The sequence below is a fragment of the Misgurnus anguillicaudatus genome, chromosome 19, assembly GCF_027580225.2.
Source record: "Misgurnus anguillicaudatus chromosome 19, ASM2758022v2, whole genome shotgun sequence".
In the NCBI taxonomy this organism is placed as follows: Eukaryota; Metazoa; Chordata; class Actinopteri; order Cypriniformes; family Cobitidae; genus Misgurnus; species Misgurnus anguillicaudatus.
In genome coordinates, this window is record NC_073355.2 from 30,878,350 (window position 1) to 30,897,411 (window position 19,062).

General features: G+C 37.4%; 1 protein-coding gene and 1 non-coding gene across 2 annotated transcripts; one reads left to right on the plus strand and one right to left on the minus strand.

Annotated features, from left to right (window-relative positions):
* Positions 1-2,657: 2,657 nt before the first annotated feature.
* On the minus strand, positions 2,658-2,729 carry trnac-gca (transfer RNA cysteine (anticodon GCA)). The gene has a single exon. It is a non-coding gene; the product is annotated as a tRNA-Cys (tRNA).
* Positions 2,730-3,639: 910 nt separating this feature from the next.
* Positions 3,640-18,927, plus strand: lasp1 (LIM and SH3 protein 1). The gene is made up of 7 exons (XM_055194296.2): positions 3,640-3,885; positions 9,894-9,988; positions 12,656-12,740; positions 14,287-14,394; positions 15,158-15,248; positions 15,346-15,434; positions 16,682-18,927. Exons 1-7 carry the CDS (start codon positions 3,817-3,819, stop codon positions 16,853-16,855), a joined length of 711 nt encoding a protein of 236 aa, XP_055050271.1. The 5' UTR covers positions 3,640-3,816; the 3' UTR covers positions 16,856-18,927.
* The last annotated feature ends 135 nt before the right edge of the window (positions 18,928-19,062 follow it).

The window sequence follows — 19,062 nt, forward strand, 5'->3', positions numbered from 1 at the left end:
CTGGCAGTTATGCAGAGGAACACGTACATTCTGATATGTTATGGAATGGCAATCCCAGTCCACAGACCTTCAACATCTGTGGGGTGATTTTGAAGCGGGCTTGTCCATGCTCAGCAACCATCAAACCCAACTGAACTGGAGATGTTTTGTAAGGAGGAATGGTCCAAAGTACATTCATCCAGAATCCATACACTCATTACAGGCTATAGGAAACATAGAGGCTGTTATTTCTGCTAAAGGAGGCTCTACTAAATATTGATGTGATTTTTCTGTTGGGGTGCCCAAATGTATGTACCTGTCTAATTTTGTTTTGATGCATATTGCACGTTTTCTGTTAATACAATAAACTTTATTTCACTACTGAAATATGTGTCCTTCAGTTATTTGATAGCTCAAAATGAAATTGCTGATCCAAACACCCAAATATGTATAAATAAAAAATCATGGAAACTGTCAGGTGTACCCGAATTTTGCATACGACTGTATCAAGTGAAAAAGTAGTACACTTCCATAGTGTACTTAAAGTGCTTTACTTTCGCACACTACTTTTATACTTAAAGAGTAACTAAACCCTATCCAACTTTTTTTAGTTACTGATCTGTAAGAATGATGGTTTATTAGTGGTGTTCATTGATTTTAGTAAGTTTTTTGACAGTTGGATATAAAGTGTTTCAATACAACAATATATGGTGTAAAAACGTCTGAGTGCTGCCCTCTTCAGGTTGAACGGTGGCTACTGCAGTTGAATTTTCCTATTGGATGTTGGGTCCAAAAAATGACTCGTGACATAAGCAGGTTCAAGCTTACCACGCCCTTGTTACGATCTCACCACGCACTTGGTACGAGCTTAGTTCGTCCCCTCTATCTCTGTTGGGATCTGCACACTTTTCTTGCATTTTTCAAATATTGCCAGTGGGCGGAGTCAGGCTCTGACCAGGGGTTTAGTTACGCTTTAATATACTAAAATGTATCTTTAGTACTTCTTAAGATGTTCTTAAGATTATCTAAGTGTACTTCACTGTGCTATTTTGAGACACTATAAATATGAACTAAAATGTGCTAAAAATGTATTTAAAAAATGTATTTAGGTACCACTTGTAGTAAACTTGAATCCATCTTTGTATGAAAGTTGAGTTCAAGTTTGATACAAGTGTTAACTAAAAACATTTTTTAATACAGAGATAGTATGGTAAAAGTGCATTTTTGTTCATGTTGTCTCAAAATAGCACAGTGAAGTACACTTAGATAATCTTAAGAAGATCTTAAGAAGTACTAAAGATACATTTTTAGTATATTAAGAACAAAATTAGTGTGTGAAAACAAAGCACTTTAAATACACTATGGAAGTGTACTACTTTTTCACCTGGGAGTCAACATTTGAGTGGATAAAAAAATTAGTCACAGTTGTCCTAAGAGAAGAACGGATATATTTTTTTAATTTAAAGGTGTAGTAGAAGATTTTCTCAAATTTTAGAAAAGAACCGCCTTCTCCACTTTTTAAAAAAATGCAATTGGGCAATACTCCTGATTGACAACTAGGAAGACCAATAGTCTTGATGATCCACCCGGAAAAAGAAAATCCTCCACAATACCTTTAAGACAAAAAAATGTAACAATAAATGTTGAGTACTAATAGTTTCATTAAATATTCCTTGAGTGTTGAGATGCTCAAAAGTGACACATCCGACTAGGCATGAGGAACTGTTTACACTGAACTTTAACATTCCTCATGAACAATACATTCAGCTGAATACTTTCAAAAGTCCTACCCCAGTCCACCGAAAACATTTCTGTAAACTAAACTGCACTGTTCAGGAATCTAGTGAGCCAATATAAAACCCTTCGTGCTACAAATTGATTTAAAGGATTATTTTTGTGACAAAGTTACTCTAGCAGCTATTTATTGATGTCCTTAATGTATTGTCAACCTTATCATCTAGATTAAGTATAGTCTACTGCTTCACATTACAAGGTGACATGATGTATACACTCACCTAAAGGATTATTAGGAACACCATACTAATACTGTGTTTGACCCCTTTTGGCCTTCAGAACTGCTTTAATTCTACATGGCATTGATTCAACAAGGTGCTGAAAGCATTCTTTAGAAATGTTGGCCTATATTGATAGGATCGCATCTTGCAGTTGATGGAGATTTGTGGGATGCACATCCAGGGCACAAAGTTCCCGTTCCATCACATCCCAAAGATGCCCTATTGGGTTGAGATCTGGTGACTGTGGGTGCCATTTTAGTACAGTTAACTCATTGTCATATTCAAGAAACCAATTTCGAGCTTTGTGACATGGTGTATTATCCTGCTGAAAGTAGCCATCAGAGGATGGGTACGTGGTGGTCATAAAGGGATGGACATGGTCAGAAACAATGCTCAGGTAGGCCGTGGCATTTAAATGATGCCCATTTGGCACCAAGGGGCCTAAAGTGTGCCAAGAAAACATCCCCCACACCATTACACCATTGCATCAATGAGAAATTGAACAGGTGTTCCTAATAATCCTTTAAGTGAGTGTATAAACATGCTATGAAATCATTATGAAAGACTTATTACAGGTTATTTATTTTCACGTGTTATCTCTAAACTTTCTTTGTTAGACCTGTTAATAAACTGTCTTTGTTATCTAAAGTGCTTCGGAAAAACAGGGGGCACCCGGATTTGAACCGGGGACCTCTTGATCTGCAGTCAAATGCTCTACCACTGAGCTATACCCCCACACATATGAGATGTTATCATAGTAGTGTAGCAGGGTAACGCTCTCACCAGATTATTGTGTAACAACAGTGTATGACTAAGTATTTGTTTTGTGTGTTTTCTTGGCCTATGTTCAAATATTTGTAAAAGAATACATTTAAAAAGTTTGTATCACCTCCAACATATTTCATTAGCAGACAAGTGCTGTGGCACAGTGAAGCTGACATGTAGGTTAGTGTTTCTGGGGACACCAGACCTCAACAAACTTTCAAGAGGCCCCCAAGATAATTCAAAATAATTTAAAATTAGACAAAACTAAGTGTCTGGTTAAACTTACCATAACGAATATACATCCTTCTAGTTATGCAGAGCTCTAGAATATTTTATTGAGTAAAAATGGTGAGTGGGGAAACTTTAAAAATATTGTGGGGGCCTTGAAGTCAAATAGGTTGAGATCCACTGACTAATGTATGTAGTTATACACATAGCCGCCAGGTGTCGCGCTAACAAAGGGCGACACAGACTGGACGAAAGCCCATGCTGAAGTATTTTGGCCCATCTGCTTCGTAATTTTCATAGCAGAATTTATCCCTACCTATCTGACACATTTGTGTCGATTCAGTATGTGTCTTGTGTACACCGTTTAAAATACTCAAATCTCAAACAAATAATAATTAAACATCCATGCCTGTTTTAGTCTTATTTAAGGAAATGTTGGAAAAAACTGAATGAATTTTATAACAGAAGCAATAACAGTTAATATTGTTGATTCTTAAACGTAATCATCTAATTAATTTTACTGAGACTGTTAAGATGTTTAAGTTTGATGTTATTTAACTTAATTTAAAAAAAATAGCACGACAATATCTTATTTTAAATAGTTTTATTCAAGTTTAAGTCTTGCTCTTGCTTATCTCTGCTCGGGAGCGCGCAGCAGGACACAGCGGCAGTGCCGTGGGCGCGCCTTCCGTGTCGGATTCGTACGCTGACAGCCAGCGGTGTGAATTGGACTCGTCAACGGCTAGCGCTCCGCACCTCGCACATTATCAACCAAAATATACTCTGCGGACCATTTCATCACCTCTTACAATCACCGTACTACCCCAACATGAATCCGCTGTGTGGCAGATGTAACCGAGTGGTATATCCCACGGAAAAAGTGAATTGTCTTGACAAGGTAAGGCTAAGCGAAACTTAGCACACGCTAGCGTAACGCACACCTTTGGTCGTGATGATGCAGTGGATGTTGGTGACTTCTCATTCATAACTCGCATGTAATAACGTGGCTTTAAGGAGAGGTTAATGATTTTATGAGTATTGAGATTGTGATCAAAACGGAAGCGCCTGAGCGAGCGGGCACTGCAGCCCTGTGCTAGTAATGCAGAGCCTCGATCGTGATAACTTCATAGCATGCTACAAGTTGTCGATCATATAGTGAGGAATATATGTCTTAATGTCGTAAAATTGACTGGGCACATATCAACAAATCTGTGCGGGAATCGTTTTCTTTTCAAACAGATAGCAAGAGCTTGTTCGTGGCCTCGCGCGAGAGGAGGAGGTTTGTTTATGACGTGTCAGTCTGCCCAGTGGGCGACATGGACCCGAAAAACCCACAACAGTCCAAGTCATGACAAATCCTCAATATAAGATCAAATATACGGTCAAAAATTTATTTTATCCTTAATAGAGAAACGCCTATATAGCAACACTATGATGTTTATATATGCATGCTTTCGCATGGACATCATCTAGTTTTTTTGGTTTTGTGGTCGACCTAAGTTCGCAGATGTGCAACTTTCCGTGCCTGATGATGTTTGCCCAACAGTTATTTAATAGCAAACTGCTGGTTATGTAAGCTTTGAAGTGTCATTGAAACGTTTATTGAACGTTTTATTGAAAGGGCTGCATTACATTGATATCAAATGGGCCTTGTGTCTACATGATGTACACAACAGTGTTAGATGTCTATCAATAGGCTAGACAGAGGATGTGTTGCTGGTCAACACGCTGTGAAGCCCCCACCCCCTTACCCCATATCCTTATCTCTCTGTGGCAAATTCTTTCTCTTTTTTGTGATGACATGAGTATTATAAATTGCTTCAGAGGGTGGGGTCGTCTTGTTTGATATTTTTATGCAGTGCAAGTATTGGAGAAGGAGGTAAACTGAGGCTGTAAACGTGTTTAATGGACGTTAAAAGCACATTAATCGATTTACAGGCTAGATAGCCTTGGAAGAAACGTCTTGATACAATTTTCCGAAGACGAACGTATAGTGTGCAAGTGTGGGATTCAGTTTGTGACAGTAAACGTGGGGAAGTGGGAGTGGAGGCGCGCACCTCCCACCAATTCTGGTCAGAGAAGCCAAAACATCATTGACTCGCACAGGTTCACATTCATGGCCTGAAGGAAAGTCATTGTGCTTCAGTGCTCAACTTCATCAGCTGTCATATCGGAGAACATCTCAGAAGTAACCGCACCCGAGAGAGGTGGTCTAGGTGGTTGATGTAAAACAATGCATGGCTGATGTTTGAAAATGATGCCCATAAATGTACTATTTGAATTAGTGAGTTTAGTGTACTAATCTGGCTGCTCGGCATTGGATATTTATCTCTATACTGTACAAATCCAGTAACTCCGACTTACAGCACAACATCAGGGAAAACCGGAAATCATTGCAGAATATGTTTGATATCATTTGCATATCCTGTTATTCAGGTGCAGACTGGTATTGCATAAGTTTATACAAACAGCTTGTATATGCATGACTGTGTGAGCTCCACATGAAAACAAAAGTATTTTATAAGACATAAAAAACTGACATCCTCCTAATTATATGCGTTGCCGTTTGCTTGCATGACTGACTGTATGGATGGAATGTAGGGTAGCAGGTCAGATCAGTCCCTCAAGTCCATTTATATGTGTGGTCTGTGCTTGGTTATCCGTGAAACACTACTATGGGCAACATTAAGTAAGCAATTCACTGATTTAGTGCGTGTCTGAATGTGCTGCCTTTGCATGCAGTAAAATAGGGAGGTAGAAAGGCATTAAGGCATGTTTAAATTTTATAATTGTGTAATATTGTGCAATATGTCTTCATCTGTTTAACAGGGTTCCCACGGGTCCTTGAAATCCTTAAAAGTTTGGCAATCTGGCTGAAAAATTCAAGGCCCTGGGAAGTTGAAAATATACATACATAGATACAGGTCATTGAAAGTGCTTGAATCTATTTTATGCAAGAAGTTTTCTAAAAAAAAAAACATATTATTCACTGTGTGTAGTTTAGGATAATATCATAAAAATTCTAGACTTTTTAAGCACACGTGCTAAACTGTTCGCTGTAAATGCTTAAATCTCTTCTATGCGAATGTTGATTCATACCAAAATGCTTTTTTGCGTAGTTGTGTTTGACACATGAAAACGTCTCAGGTTACTTATGTAACTGTTGTTCTCTGAGAAGGGAACGAGACGCTGCGTCTCCCTTGCCATACTTCCTGTGTCCCTGTAACGCCGTCTTTGGCAATGTTTCAGATAGCGATATACTTCCTGGCTCCTGTGTCACCCTGTCTGACGTAAAGCCTCACTATTGATTGAATTTGATATACACATTCAGACGCACTTAACCCTGGAGGCGTACCCAAAGTGTCACCGCAGTGACGCAGCGCGAGTTCCATCGAAAGGGAACTGTAACGATGTATCTTTAAAGGTAACACAATGTAGCCTTGCTTTCACTTGAAATGTGTCCCTACATTTAGTCTTTGAGTTTGAGGGTATTGGACCTGGAAAGTCCTTAAAAGGTTCTTGAATTTGAAGTTAACTGAGGTGTGGGAACCCTGTAAACAACAAGGGTTAAATAATTTTCACCTCGCACAGTGTTTTGATTGGAATACACTGGAATACATCACTTCCGGTCAGTGTATCGCTTGCGGTGTGGTCGCACAAGTTCAAATTTTTTAACGGATCCAACTAGGATCCGCTGCACGATAAATCGCATGTGAGTGTCATACGCATCTCCTCAGTAAAGCCATTTTTTATTAGTAGTAAATCGCCATCACCTGCTTTCAGATGGGGCGGCATTTACTACAAAGTGCTGTAGTTCACTGACAACCGGGGCAATTTTGCATTAATTATCGCGGACGTATCACCTGCGTTATGTATGCGATATGGCCAAGCTTGTCAGTGAACTACGGCTTTTTGTAGTAAATGCTGCTCCATTAGAAAGCAGGTGAGGGTGGTTTACTACTAATCGAGGAACCGGCTTTACAGACGAAATGTGCATTCCTATCGCATGCGATTTATCGTGCAGCGCAGCCCTAGATTCCGGTTTATCAGCCGTCATTTGTTGTGTGCAATGGAAAGTCGGCTTCAGCCTTCGCACTGCATGGAGTTTTAATGCTGTTTTTCTGTAGGCTATTTTTAAAGAAGAATTAAAAAAAATAATTTTCTTGCAATGTTTTCAACTTAAATAAATAAATAAATATGTGAAATTGTGACAAAATTAAAAATACATAAGTCTTCAAAAACTTATTTTTTAATTAATGTCATTTAAATAAACCAATTTTTAAATATTCGTTTTTTATATTTACTAATTATAAAAAATAATACTTTTTTATTTTTGGTACTTTATTATTATTGTATCAAATTTTAATATCACAGAAATAATCATTAGTCAGAAAATATTCACAATATTCATGTGTTATTCATAGATTACTTGTTATCCTATTAGATCATCATGAATGCGATATCATGGTGCTTTAAAAGTCTGAGGCTGCATGAAGTTTATTTAAAGTGCCCATATTAAGACTGCTTTTCCACAAGTTAAATAGGTGTATGAGGTCCATAAAACATGTTTCAAAAGTTGTTTGCTCGAAGTAGCTTGTAGGAAAAGATTGTTACCCATCTCTAGTAGCCTCTGTTTCAGTGCATTTCAGATTGTGCCGTTTTGAGCTAGTCATTACATATTTATGAGCTGCTGCTCCTTTGATCACGCCCCACTACTAACGTCATGTGCGTGTGCATAGTGATATCATGAGCAGTACAGACTATACTGTGTTATTATTTTATATATTATTATTATTAACGGTTTATGTTGCCAACAGACAAATCAAGCAAAAAAGTATCACTAATAAGTACACTACAGGAGAAGAAACTCATGACACACAATGATTCCAGAGTAAATTGTGATGTAGCAGTCTCAACAATACACTTGTTTTCCCTGGACAATACTAACATATTCCCGTTATAAAACATTTTCAAATGCATTATTTTTGCAAATTACAGAAATTTAGACCCAGCGGGGGATGTATACTGCTTGTGGGCCGCGTGCTAATTGCTAGAAGCTAACGGGAGGTCCGGACCGTATCTTGGGAAAGTGATAGAGACTCGGGGGTACGTTGGCCTCGTCAGAAAAGCCGGATCGGTAAGGCCCGGTCTCGGTTAGTTTGGCAAACACTTTTAGTTTGGCAAAGCACTATTACTTAGTTCTTGTAGAATTGTAAAATAAAGCCGTTACATTTTTTTTTAACTTTCGAAACTACGCTGCAAACTATCTAACTAAGCCTGCAAAAAAATATCTATATAGCCTACCGTCTAAACAATATTATTCACATTACTATACATTTAAAAGGTATAATTTACGGGATTAGCATCAATGTATGGTCTTTGTTTTGCGATACAGATGCTCTAGCATCATAAATGTAGTTTGTGACTGAAGATGACAACATGCAAAATATAACGTGACTTCTTACCTTTTGTTTTGATATAACGATCGCGAATCGAATCCCGTCTGTTTCAGATGTGTGAATAATCCATGAAAGTCCAATAAAATCCAATGACCATTTTTGTCCACAAATGCGTATAATTCGTGAAATATAGATGAATAGTCTGTTGTTTACATCAGATTTCGCATGAACGTCTTATCGCCTACAATCTGAGGACTATTTGCGTCGTAACACACTGTATATAAGATTACTCCGGTGTCCAAATAAACACGCGTAAAAATTTTGTTTTTAAAAGTAGGCGGGAGTATAATCCATAATATCCAAATAGCGCTGTTATTCAGTGAGACATGATAACAGCATAGAGGGTATCAGCTCTGTGCTCTCTAGCTACCTGGTGGGTGGAGACCTGCGAGTGGAGTGGTGGGCGGGAAAATTCAAATGGAATGTGACGAAACAGCTAGTTACGTCACAACGGCGCTGAGTTTGAACTCGTGCAATCTGAGACTCAAGGCAGAGAACATTCAGAAACCTGTATCTCACTCAAAACAGCATGGATGGTTTTTCTCCAAGGTTGTATGCGTGTGGGAGCATCAGAGACACAAATGAACACCCCAAAACCCAGAAAAAGGGAGTTTTTCATAATATGGGCACTTTAACTAAGTTTGGTCTTTATATATAGACGTCACCTCTGTCCCGTGACAGTTTTTTGCAGCATCCCTCATCCACCCCATCGCCTAACTCTCTGCTGGTATGTCTATTGAGGTGGAGACTCTGGGTTTGTACTCATATTTCGAGCTCGGAGCCCTCCACTTGGACAGGACGCTATGCTTAATTATCATATCACCCTATTGATTACAATGTTAATGGTAACTCTTGAAAATGTCTTGTTTTAAAATGAAAATGCTCTAGTATAAACATGTATCTAGTAATTGACTGACTGGGCAGCATAGGGTTTGATAGATTTAAAGAGATTTTGGAAGACACTGTCCTAGCGTGTCAGGGTGTTTCCCAACATAAGTGATTGGTTCCTTGTGTTGGATAAAGCTGGGAAAATGGTGATGTAACTCGCTTAGTAACTACTTGACAGCCAGGGTGCTTTCTGGGGGCTCATGTAAAATCTTTTAGTAAGTTTGTAAAACAAATACTTTTTTACATACAGATAGTCTTACCTCTGAACAGAAGTAAATTGGTCATCTTTTAAAAGGCACATTTGCTTGATCCTGTTTTTCTTTCCAAGAAACTTTCTAAAAACAAGCACTTCATTGTTTTTCTCCCAATTAATCCTCAGGGAGAGCCACACAGACTGTGCAGCATCCAAAGTGACTGAATTACCGTCACTAGGGATTCAATGAGTCATTTGCTTTTTTTAATCTGTTTTTCCCCAACTTGATTTCCCTGTCTCACTTGCATGTACTCAAACAAATTTACATGCTTTAAACTTTCATTCATTCCTCTTCCTCTCTTTCAGTTCTGGCATAAAGGATGCTTTAGCTGTGAAGTGTGTAAGATGACTCTAAACATGAAGAACTACAAAGGCTTTGAGAAGAGACCATACTGTAATGCGTAAGTATATCTGATGGCCATGTGAGTTTCATGTGTGTTGAGGCAGGGGAAAGGTCATATGTGCACAGACAAGAGCGGATTCAGTGCAAGGGCATTGGAGGGAAATTCCAATAATTTCACAACAATGACCCATACACGCGCACACACACACACACACACACACGTATGAATTCACTTCTTTGAAATTCAGCTCTGATTGCTAGAAAAGTAATCAAAACTGTATTTACATTTTATTGAACTTTATTAACACTACACTTCGTGTGCTAGCATACAAAATATGCAAATACATCTCTTGGTTGCGTGCTGAATTGAAACTCTTTAAACTATTCCTCAAATGTAAAGATTCTTGTTTTTCCAGACACACATTCTTGTAATACACAAGGGGTTTTTAGTCTTTATTCGATGAGATTTATGTCTGTCCCTGTGTCTATCTGCTACTTTCACTGTCCTTATTCTGAAGATAATTTCAGTAAGTGAGCATTGGCAGTGTAATTTCCTCCTGCATCCAAAGATAAAGACATGTTTTCTTTGCGGAATAGGTATAGTAATGATATGCCTACCATAAGTAAACGCATCTGATTAGATCATGTCAGGATTATTATAAGAAATATAAAAGCAGAAGCTAATCGTGAGGACCATGCATTTGTTTGTTTATATTTGTTTACATTTGTTTCCTGTGTGATTTGAGTGTTTACTGGGCAAGAATAAATTAATGCAAATTAAAAGAAAATAATGCAGAATTGTTTGTAGTAGTATTTATTAAATTTGTTGCCCGTGGCACCTCGCAGATACATCTGCATCCATATTAGGACTAAAATCATTACACAGGCTTTTGATTTAGTGCTGAATTAGTTTATTTTCACCGGTTTACCAAGCCCGTATTGTATTACATGCTATTTGCCTGCGGCAACACCTCTTTGTATACTGTTTACTTTATATATGTGACCCTGCCTGTGAAAACCCAGCAAATTTTTTTGTGATTTACTGTTTTCTGCACAAAATCATCCTCCGTAATGTAAAGAACATTCTGTGAAAAAATAATCTTATCCGGTTGTTAAAGCAACACTAAAGAGTTTTTTTTACCTTAAAATAACGTTTCCAAAAAAGTTTCAGTCACATTCGCTTTGCAGCCCTCTATCGGCCAAAACCGCACTAAAGAAGTTTCCAACCGTCGGGTCGCGGTCCTGTAGTTCGAGTGAAAACTACAAAAACATGCTTTACGGCAGACCTACAATCCTATCAGAGTCAGCTTTGCTGCAGTAAGCTAAATAATTTACGACAGTGATAATGGAAAATTCCGCTTCCACCCTGTAGAGGGAGCAAAGAGCAAAAACTCTTTAGTGTTGCTTTAAGTCTGACGTTGTGCGCTGCTTCCGGGTTCAACTGCTCACAGATGTCATAGAGAAATAACCAAAAAAATCATGCCTATAATACACTCGTATCATAATAAAAAACTACCAAAAACACCCGATTCTAATTTTTATCTCCATAACAAAATCCGAGATGACTTATGGACGTGGATTTATTATTAATGAATTATTAATATATTGCTGTCTTTGATTCTGGGAGCCTGAGACTGCAGTTTACACATGAGTAGGGCTGTCACAATGATTAAATAATCATCTCATTGCAATTGTTTGACCTCATTGCGATGATTTAAGATCACCACAATGATTGCACATCTCTCTAAAAAACCCAAGGGGGAGCTGCAGCGCCTGTATAAACGAGACAGTAAAAAATGTGTATAAATATTTACTGCCAGATAAACCTTGCAAAAGATTAAGTTTAAATAACAACAACAATCTGTAAAAATTATTTCATAAACAAAAAATTTATGAGAATTAAATGTCAAAGCAATAAACAGGCAATTGATTGTCTTAATCGTCACAATTTATTATACAATTAACCGTCAGACAAATTTCATAATTGTGACAGCCCTACACATGAGTTTATAAAATTTTTGCTTAAATGTGTGCTATGAATAAATAGTGCTCATAAATGGCTGTTTAAATGCGGTGGCTTGGCGCTGGAAACTGTATTCTTTACGTCATGACTTAACAAGCTGATATCTTTAATATTGACGTAAGGCTGTGTCAAATCAATGTGAAATCAAACTTTAGTGCTCCTAATCTCACAGACAAGGTCACATATGTCCAATATAGGACCAAAATATGTCAAGAAGTGTTATAGATGGTGTACATTTTTATTACAGTTATCTCACAAGCAGTCTTGAGCCCACATGATCCCCATACAGATTAGTGTTAAACAAATGTGGACATTGAACTTTTAATGATTCAAAACTACTAATTCATGGTGTTTGTCTTTAGCAACACAGTGAAAAAATTCACTTCTATTTGCAGTAGCCTTGATTTGGGTCATTAATTGGGTCTATCATTACCAAAATACAATTAGCATATCCACAGTTTACGGTAAAAGGTTATAAGAATGTGATTCTGTTTAACAGCTGCTTTTAAAAGTAGACAATGAGCATTATCAATGTAAATAGTTTTTAACCAGTTTTCTTTGCCTTTTTGCTTTATAATTCATTCTTAAGAAATGTTTAGATGTAAATCTGTTTATATATTATTATTATTATAAGGTGCTGTCTATTGATTCCGAGTAGATTTCAGATTGTCATGCTAACTAAAAGTGTGCTGTGTGTATTAGACACTATCCGAAGACATCATTCACCAGTGTTGCAGACACCCCGGAGAACTTGCGCCTGAAACAGCAAAGCAAGATGCAGAGCCAGGTACAAAATAGCTTATCTCTGATCACTTTCTCTTCTCTTTTGGGAAAAGACGTGTCATTGTTTTTGAAAGGTCATTGACGTTTCCAACATTAAGGTTATATTGATGCTGGCCTGGTCAGAACAGTACTTTGTTTTGCCTACATGTTCAGTGGCCATTTGGCAAAGTTTTTTACATAAAATGACTTTGGGTATGACCTTGGGAAGTCCCATGCTATGCAAGTTTATTAAGCCATTTTTCTATTTTAAATCCTCATCAACAGCTAGATTTTGTTATGCTGGTGATATTGGTCATTTTTTACCAACAATGTTTAGGGGGATAGTTCACCCTAAAATGAAAATTACGCCACTATGTCTCATACGTTGGAAGCGCATTCTCTTGTGAACGTGTGTCGGTCGTTACCGGAAGCTAGTTATTTATTTTGTAATATTGATTACAAATTAAGTTTTAAATATTGATATTATTTACAAAATCGCATTGATTGCCCTCAAAAGATCTTTATTAACCTTCTGGAGTCGTGTGGATTACTTCTGTCAAGAATGGATGGACATACACTGCAAAAAATGGCTTTCTTACTTAGTATTTTTGTCTTGTTTTCAGTAAAAAATATCTACAAATTCTTAAATTAAGATTAATTTTCTTGATGAGCAAAATGACATAAGAAAATAAGTTTAGTTTTTAGACCAATAATACGCAATACGTCATGACGTCAAGAGGTCACGGAGGATGAATGTGAAACTATGCCCCAGTGTTTACAAGTGTGGAGAAAGAGGATCGTTCTGATGTTGTTGTATGTGGAATAATACTAATTAATGTCTTTGTGTCAGTTTATTGTTTAAAATGGTCTGCAAATGACACGTGACCTTTCCACGCAATTACGTGAGGTCGCGCTGACGCGTCACAGGACCGGAGATAGACGAGAAGTTGTGGTTTAAAAGTGCATTTTGTTTTTATTGTTCTTGCCAAAAATGACAATCGTTTCGCTAGATAAGACCCTTATGCCTCGTTTGAGATCGTTTAGAGTTCTTTGAAACTGCAGTTTTAAACTGCATTAAATCTGTTACGTGTTGGGGTCCATTAAAGTCCATTAAAATGAGAAAAATCCTGGAATGTTTTCCTCAAAAAACACAATTTCTTCTTGACTGAACAAAGAAAGACATCAACATTTTGGATTACATGGTGGTGAGTAAATTATCTGGATTTTTTTTTAAGAAAATTGACTAATCATTTAAGCACAAATTTACTTAAAGTTTATATTTTTGGTTTTTATGTTTTATGTCAAAAAACTAGACTTATTTTCCTAGGCCATTTTGCTCATTAAGTAAATACATCTTAATTTAAGAATGTTTAGATATTTTTACTGAAAACAAGACAAAAATACAGAAAGTCATTTTTTGCAGTGTAAAATCAGAAGCAACATTATAAAGCTTGAAACACCCAGGACATTAAAATAAACTGGACACTTAATGTGAATCCCTTAAATAAACTGTAGTTTATCTACACATGTAGCATAACTTCATATTTCTCATTATTTATTTTGTGTCGCAGGTGCTCTATAAGGAAGAATTCGAGAAGAGCAAAGGGAAAGGCTTCAGTGTTGTGGCTGACACACCCGAGATGCAGAGAATCAAGAAAACACAAGACCAAATCAGCAACGTAGGTCCAACATTATTATTAAACTCAACGAGTATTTACCAAAGCATAGACGCATATTTAACTTTTCACAATAGGATTGTATTGGCCAAGAAAGATTTTCTTCTCCTTTTTACAAGGAGTCATTCATAAAATAAAAACCTTAAATAAATAAATGGAATTGAATATAAAATAGACATACTTATAAGTAGACACAATCTTCATTTCCTTTTATTTTTTTTTTTATTCTGCTTTCTCTTTTGCTGCATCTTCCTCATTATCTCTACAATAGGTAACTGCACAGTTATCTAACAATACTCCTGCTGTTGTTTATCAATTTGTCAACTAGTAGAAATAATAGTTTGACCTTGATGGAGCATTTATTTTATCCCACCCTTCCTTTTTTCACTCTACACCTGTTCACTGAATCTGCACTGGTTGCCTGGCAACAGTTAGGTCAGTGAACTTCCTTTTGCGATGTCATTTCCTGTCTGTATATAAACAACGCTTCCAGGCTTGAGTGACACCTTGTGGGTAGTGCAGGAACTACAGTTAATTGTTTCTCTCCATCTGGCTCAGTGTCAAACAGTTTAATTAAATCTAAAGCTCTCACCGAAACTACCACTTTACAAAATGAGGGACTGTTTTCAGAGAGGGATAATTACAGCGCTCAAGACAGCAAGTTTCTCCCTCTTTATATGCTTCTCCACAATTTTCCGCATTCAATTCAGCCTGAGCCTGAGGATCCATTTGAACTTTTATTTTTGTCCGTGCGTGTGTGTTTTAGATTAAATACCATGAGGAATTTGAGAAGAGCCGAATGGGAGGTGATGCCCCACCCCAACACCCACATACACCTCAACAAATCACAACTCCAGGTACATAACCCTCTATTGTTTTTTCACTTTATGCCTATCCTGTTTGATCAATACAGTCTTAATTTACTGTATGTATTTCCTATATGTTTTCTCGTAGCATATCAGCCCTCAGCATCATCACAGAACTATCATTATGAACCTGCGCCTGTGCGCCAGGCGGCTGCCGCCCCTCCTCCAAGCTCTGGGGTAATAATAAACTCCTTAGACATAAATGCTTTGTTTCAAAACCTAGTGAGATGTCATTTGATGCAAAACTCGTTTTAAGGGAGCCAGCCTCATTTTGCTACCTTTAAAGAAACCCAGTGGTTTAAAATTAGTTATGATCCAACCCAGCTTTCATGATCATGGGGTTAATTCCAAGGCATTGTACATACAGCAATTTTTTACTCAAGGATTACTCAATTTTCTTTTTAAAAAATCCAGACAATTCACCCACCACCATGTCATCCAAACTGTTGATGTCTTTCTTTGTTCATTCGAGAAGACACTATGTTTTTTGAGGAGAACATTCCAGGATTTTTCTCACTCCAATGGACTTCAATGGACCCCAACACTTAACAGCTCCAATGCAGCCCAAAATTGCAGTTCCAAAGGACTCTAAAGGATCCCAAACGAGGCATAAGGGTCTTATCTAGTGAAACGATTGTCATTGTTGGCAAGAAAAATAAAAAACATGTACTTTTAAACCACAACTTCTCTTTTTTTCTCCGTTGGTGTGATGAGCCAGCGCGACCTCACGTAATTGCGTAACGCCGTGGAAAGGTCACATGTTGAATATGTGAAACGCACATTTGCAGACCATTTTAAACAATAAACTGACACAAAGACATTAATTGGTATCATTCCACATACAACAACGTCGGAACGGTCCTCTTTCTCCACACTTGTAAACACTGGGGCGTAGTTTCGATACGTCATCTGTGACTTCTTGACGTGATGGCGTCACACGACCGGTGAAAAACGAGAAGTTGTGTATTTGTGATATTTGTGAATATTTTTTATTTTTCTTGCCAAAAATGACAATCGTTTCGCTAGATAAGACCCTTATGCCTAGTTTGAAATCATTTAGAGTCCTTTGAAACTGCAATTTTAAACTGCATTAAAACTGTTAAGTGTTGGGGTCCATTAAATTCCATCAAAATGAGAAAAATCCTGGAATGTTTTCCTCCAAAAAACAAAACCTCTTCCGGACCGAACAAAGAAAAACATCAACAGCCTGTATGACATGGTGGTGAGTAAATTATCTGGATTTTTTTTTTAAGAAAATGGACTAATCCTTTAAAAGTTTTAATTACATGTTTATCAAAAAGCTAATGTTAAATTCTAGCATAAGTAGCTAAGTTTTGGAACACAGCATCTGTTTTCAACACTCCAAAATAATGTTGTTATTATTTCAGACAGACTTCGTAAAATCTCATGTGAATGTATTTCAGAAGCGCTACCGAGCCGTGTATGACTACAACGCGGCCGATGAGGACGAGGTGTCGTTCCTGGACGGCGATGTAATCCTGGACGTGCAGCAGATCGACGAGGGCTGGATGTACGGGAGGGTGGAACGCACCGGCCAGCAGGGAATGCTACCTGCTAACTATGTAGAGGCCATGTGAAAACTAGACGGAGTGAGATAGAGAGAGAGAAAGGGAGGGAAAGGGAGAGGGGGTCGGAGATGAGTAGCCGAGTGTCATTTCACTTTTCAAGATCTTTTCCTCTGTCCTATCCGAGGTCGACCCTTATGATCCAGTTACGATCCGAAATAAACATAGCTAAGTGACCACATACAGTATAATCAAATACATAACGGCGCATACACACACACACATATACGCAATCAGATATATACGGTAATGTTGTATTGCAATTTACTACTTTTCCCCCCATATCTTTCACTGTATGCATCTCTCTCTTTATTGCTTTGCTGCCTGTCGGTTTGTTTGTTTGTAAGTGTTATCTCAGTCCTGAAAAGGTGCTGTCACAAGTGGCACTTAAGTCTTAATAAGACTCGCACACACACACCTACACACAAAATGCATAACCACACAGGTCACTAAAATATTTAGGGCCTGCCATAGAGCACTTCAAACATCTCGACAGTCTTATCGGTTGCCATGACAATACGTGAAAGAATCTTGTGCAAACCTCATTTTTTCTTTGTTTCATATTTGATTTTTTTCCAGCCTGTAATTGTATGTGATGTATTTAGTACAGTTTCACATCTCAGCGGTTGTGGGTCTGTAACTTGAACGTGAGACTTTTGGTCATTCTAATCATTCCATACCTGTCTGACCACTTGCATCATGTAGTGAAACTGGAATCTCGGAAAGGCTCCTCTTTTTCAACTGGATGTACTGTATGAAAAGGATCGAGTCTTTCGTTATTACTTAATGAAGCTTTCACATTCCTCCGGCCCTTTACTAAATGAGTTATATATATTTGAGCCTAACTTTGTTCTGCTTCTGCTTTTAAAGTGAAGAGGAAATTGTGATGTACCTTATTATTAAAAAAGGGAATAAAAGAAACTGGAACAATAAGAGCAGAACCGCATTATAGTATAGTGAGAGTAAAGAGGAGCCCAAGCACAATTCTAAGGATCATTTTAGCTTTGACTTTTAATCATTCCATTGGTTTTGTTTCCTTTTTTTCCCGGAGCATTCCATGTGCATAGTATGAAATTGTATCTCGGAGCTGTTTAGTAAGATGTTGGTATTAATGTTTTTGTTTGTTTGTTTGTTTTTCCTCATATCATGCTTATTCTCATTGCCTTGCTGGTATTGTATGAGACGAAATTTTAATGTCAATTTATCAATATCAGTGGAATAAAACAAATCTATTTGTATACCAAGGCAGGCGGCTTTGTCAAACAGGAGTAGCTTAGCTTTTGGAATTGGGATGGTTTAGATGTATTTGTGTCTAACTAAAAACAAATGCAGTCTTGACACAGAGACTGATCTATTCTGATACTGATTATTGTTCGCTCTAAAACACTAAAATATAGATCCAGAGAATGAGCAAAGCAAGTGCTTTGTATTCTCAAAACACTGTTCTCACTTTTGTAAAGTCAAATATTGGGTCACAAATGTGTTTTTGACTGAATTTCATCAGTATAAATATGTGGTAGTATTCTTTTACAATTCCCCTACATCACCCTCTCATTCAAAACGAATTGATCTGGTGATCTGGTCAGACTCATGAAGCAACGCTTGATCCTACATCTTATGAAACTATGAGTTCACATGTAGTGTGTCTATGTGAAAATTCATAACGTGCTTGTGCTAAACATTTTAGAAAGGTTCGTCAACATTTTCAATGGTTTTCTTGTGCCATAGTGATAAAAAAATACTGCATTCTCGATTTTTTATATTTTCGATTTTGCATTATAAATGTTTTAGGATTGAAGAGTTAGCCATACAGTGATATAAGATATCTGCAAATATGTACTAATCAGATTATTTAGTTTTTGCATCCTTTTCCTGGACTCTCAGCTTTCATTTCAGGCCATTACTCTGCCAATACATGCTTTTAACTTCAGAAGGTCATATGCAAAGATTATTTTATATGTTAACTCACCCTTTAATGGAAACACTGTAACACTTTGTGGAATGTCTGACTTTTAGTAATGGTCATTATGACAAATCATCAAAAATAAACCGGGAGATTGTTTAAAGGAAGTAAAAAGTGGAAATTGTGGTGAAAATGTGACGTTTACATCGACAAGTCTGGGAGTGTGTTTTAACTTGTCTCTTTGGTATCCTTCACCTCAACCCAACATCTGAAAAAACAGACACATCAGGACCATTCTGCAGTTTTAACACATATC

Coding starts and splice junctions, on each gene's coding strand:
- lasp1 (XM_055194296.2), top strand. CDS start 3,817: ATGAATCCGCTGTGTGGCAGATGTAACCGAGTGGTATATCCCACGGAA. Junction 12,741..14,286: donor AAAGCAAGATGCAGAGCCAG/GTACAAAATAGC, acceptor TTTGTGTCGCAG/GTGCTCTATAAGGAAGAATT. Junction 14,395..15,157: donor CACAAGACCAAATCAGCAAC/GTAGGTCCAACA, acceptor TGTGTGTTTTAG/ATTAAATACCATGAGGAATT.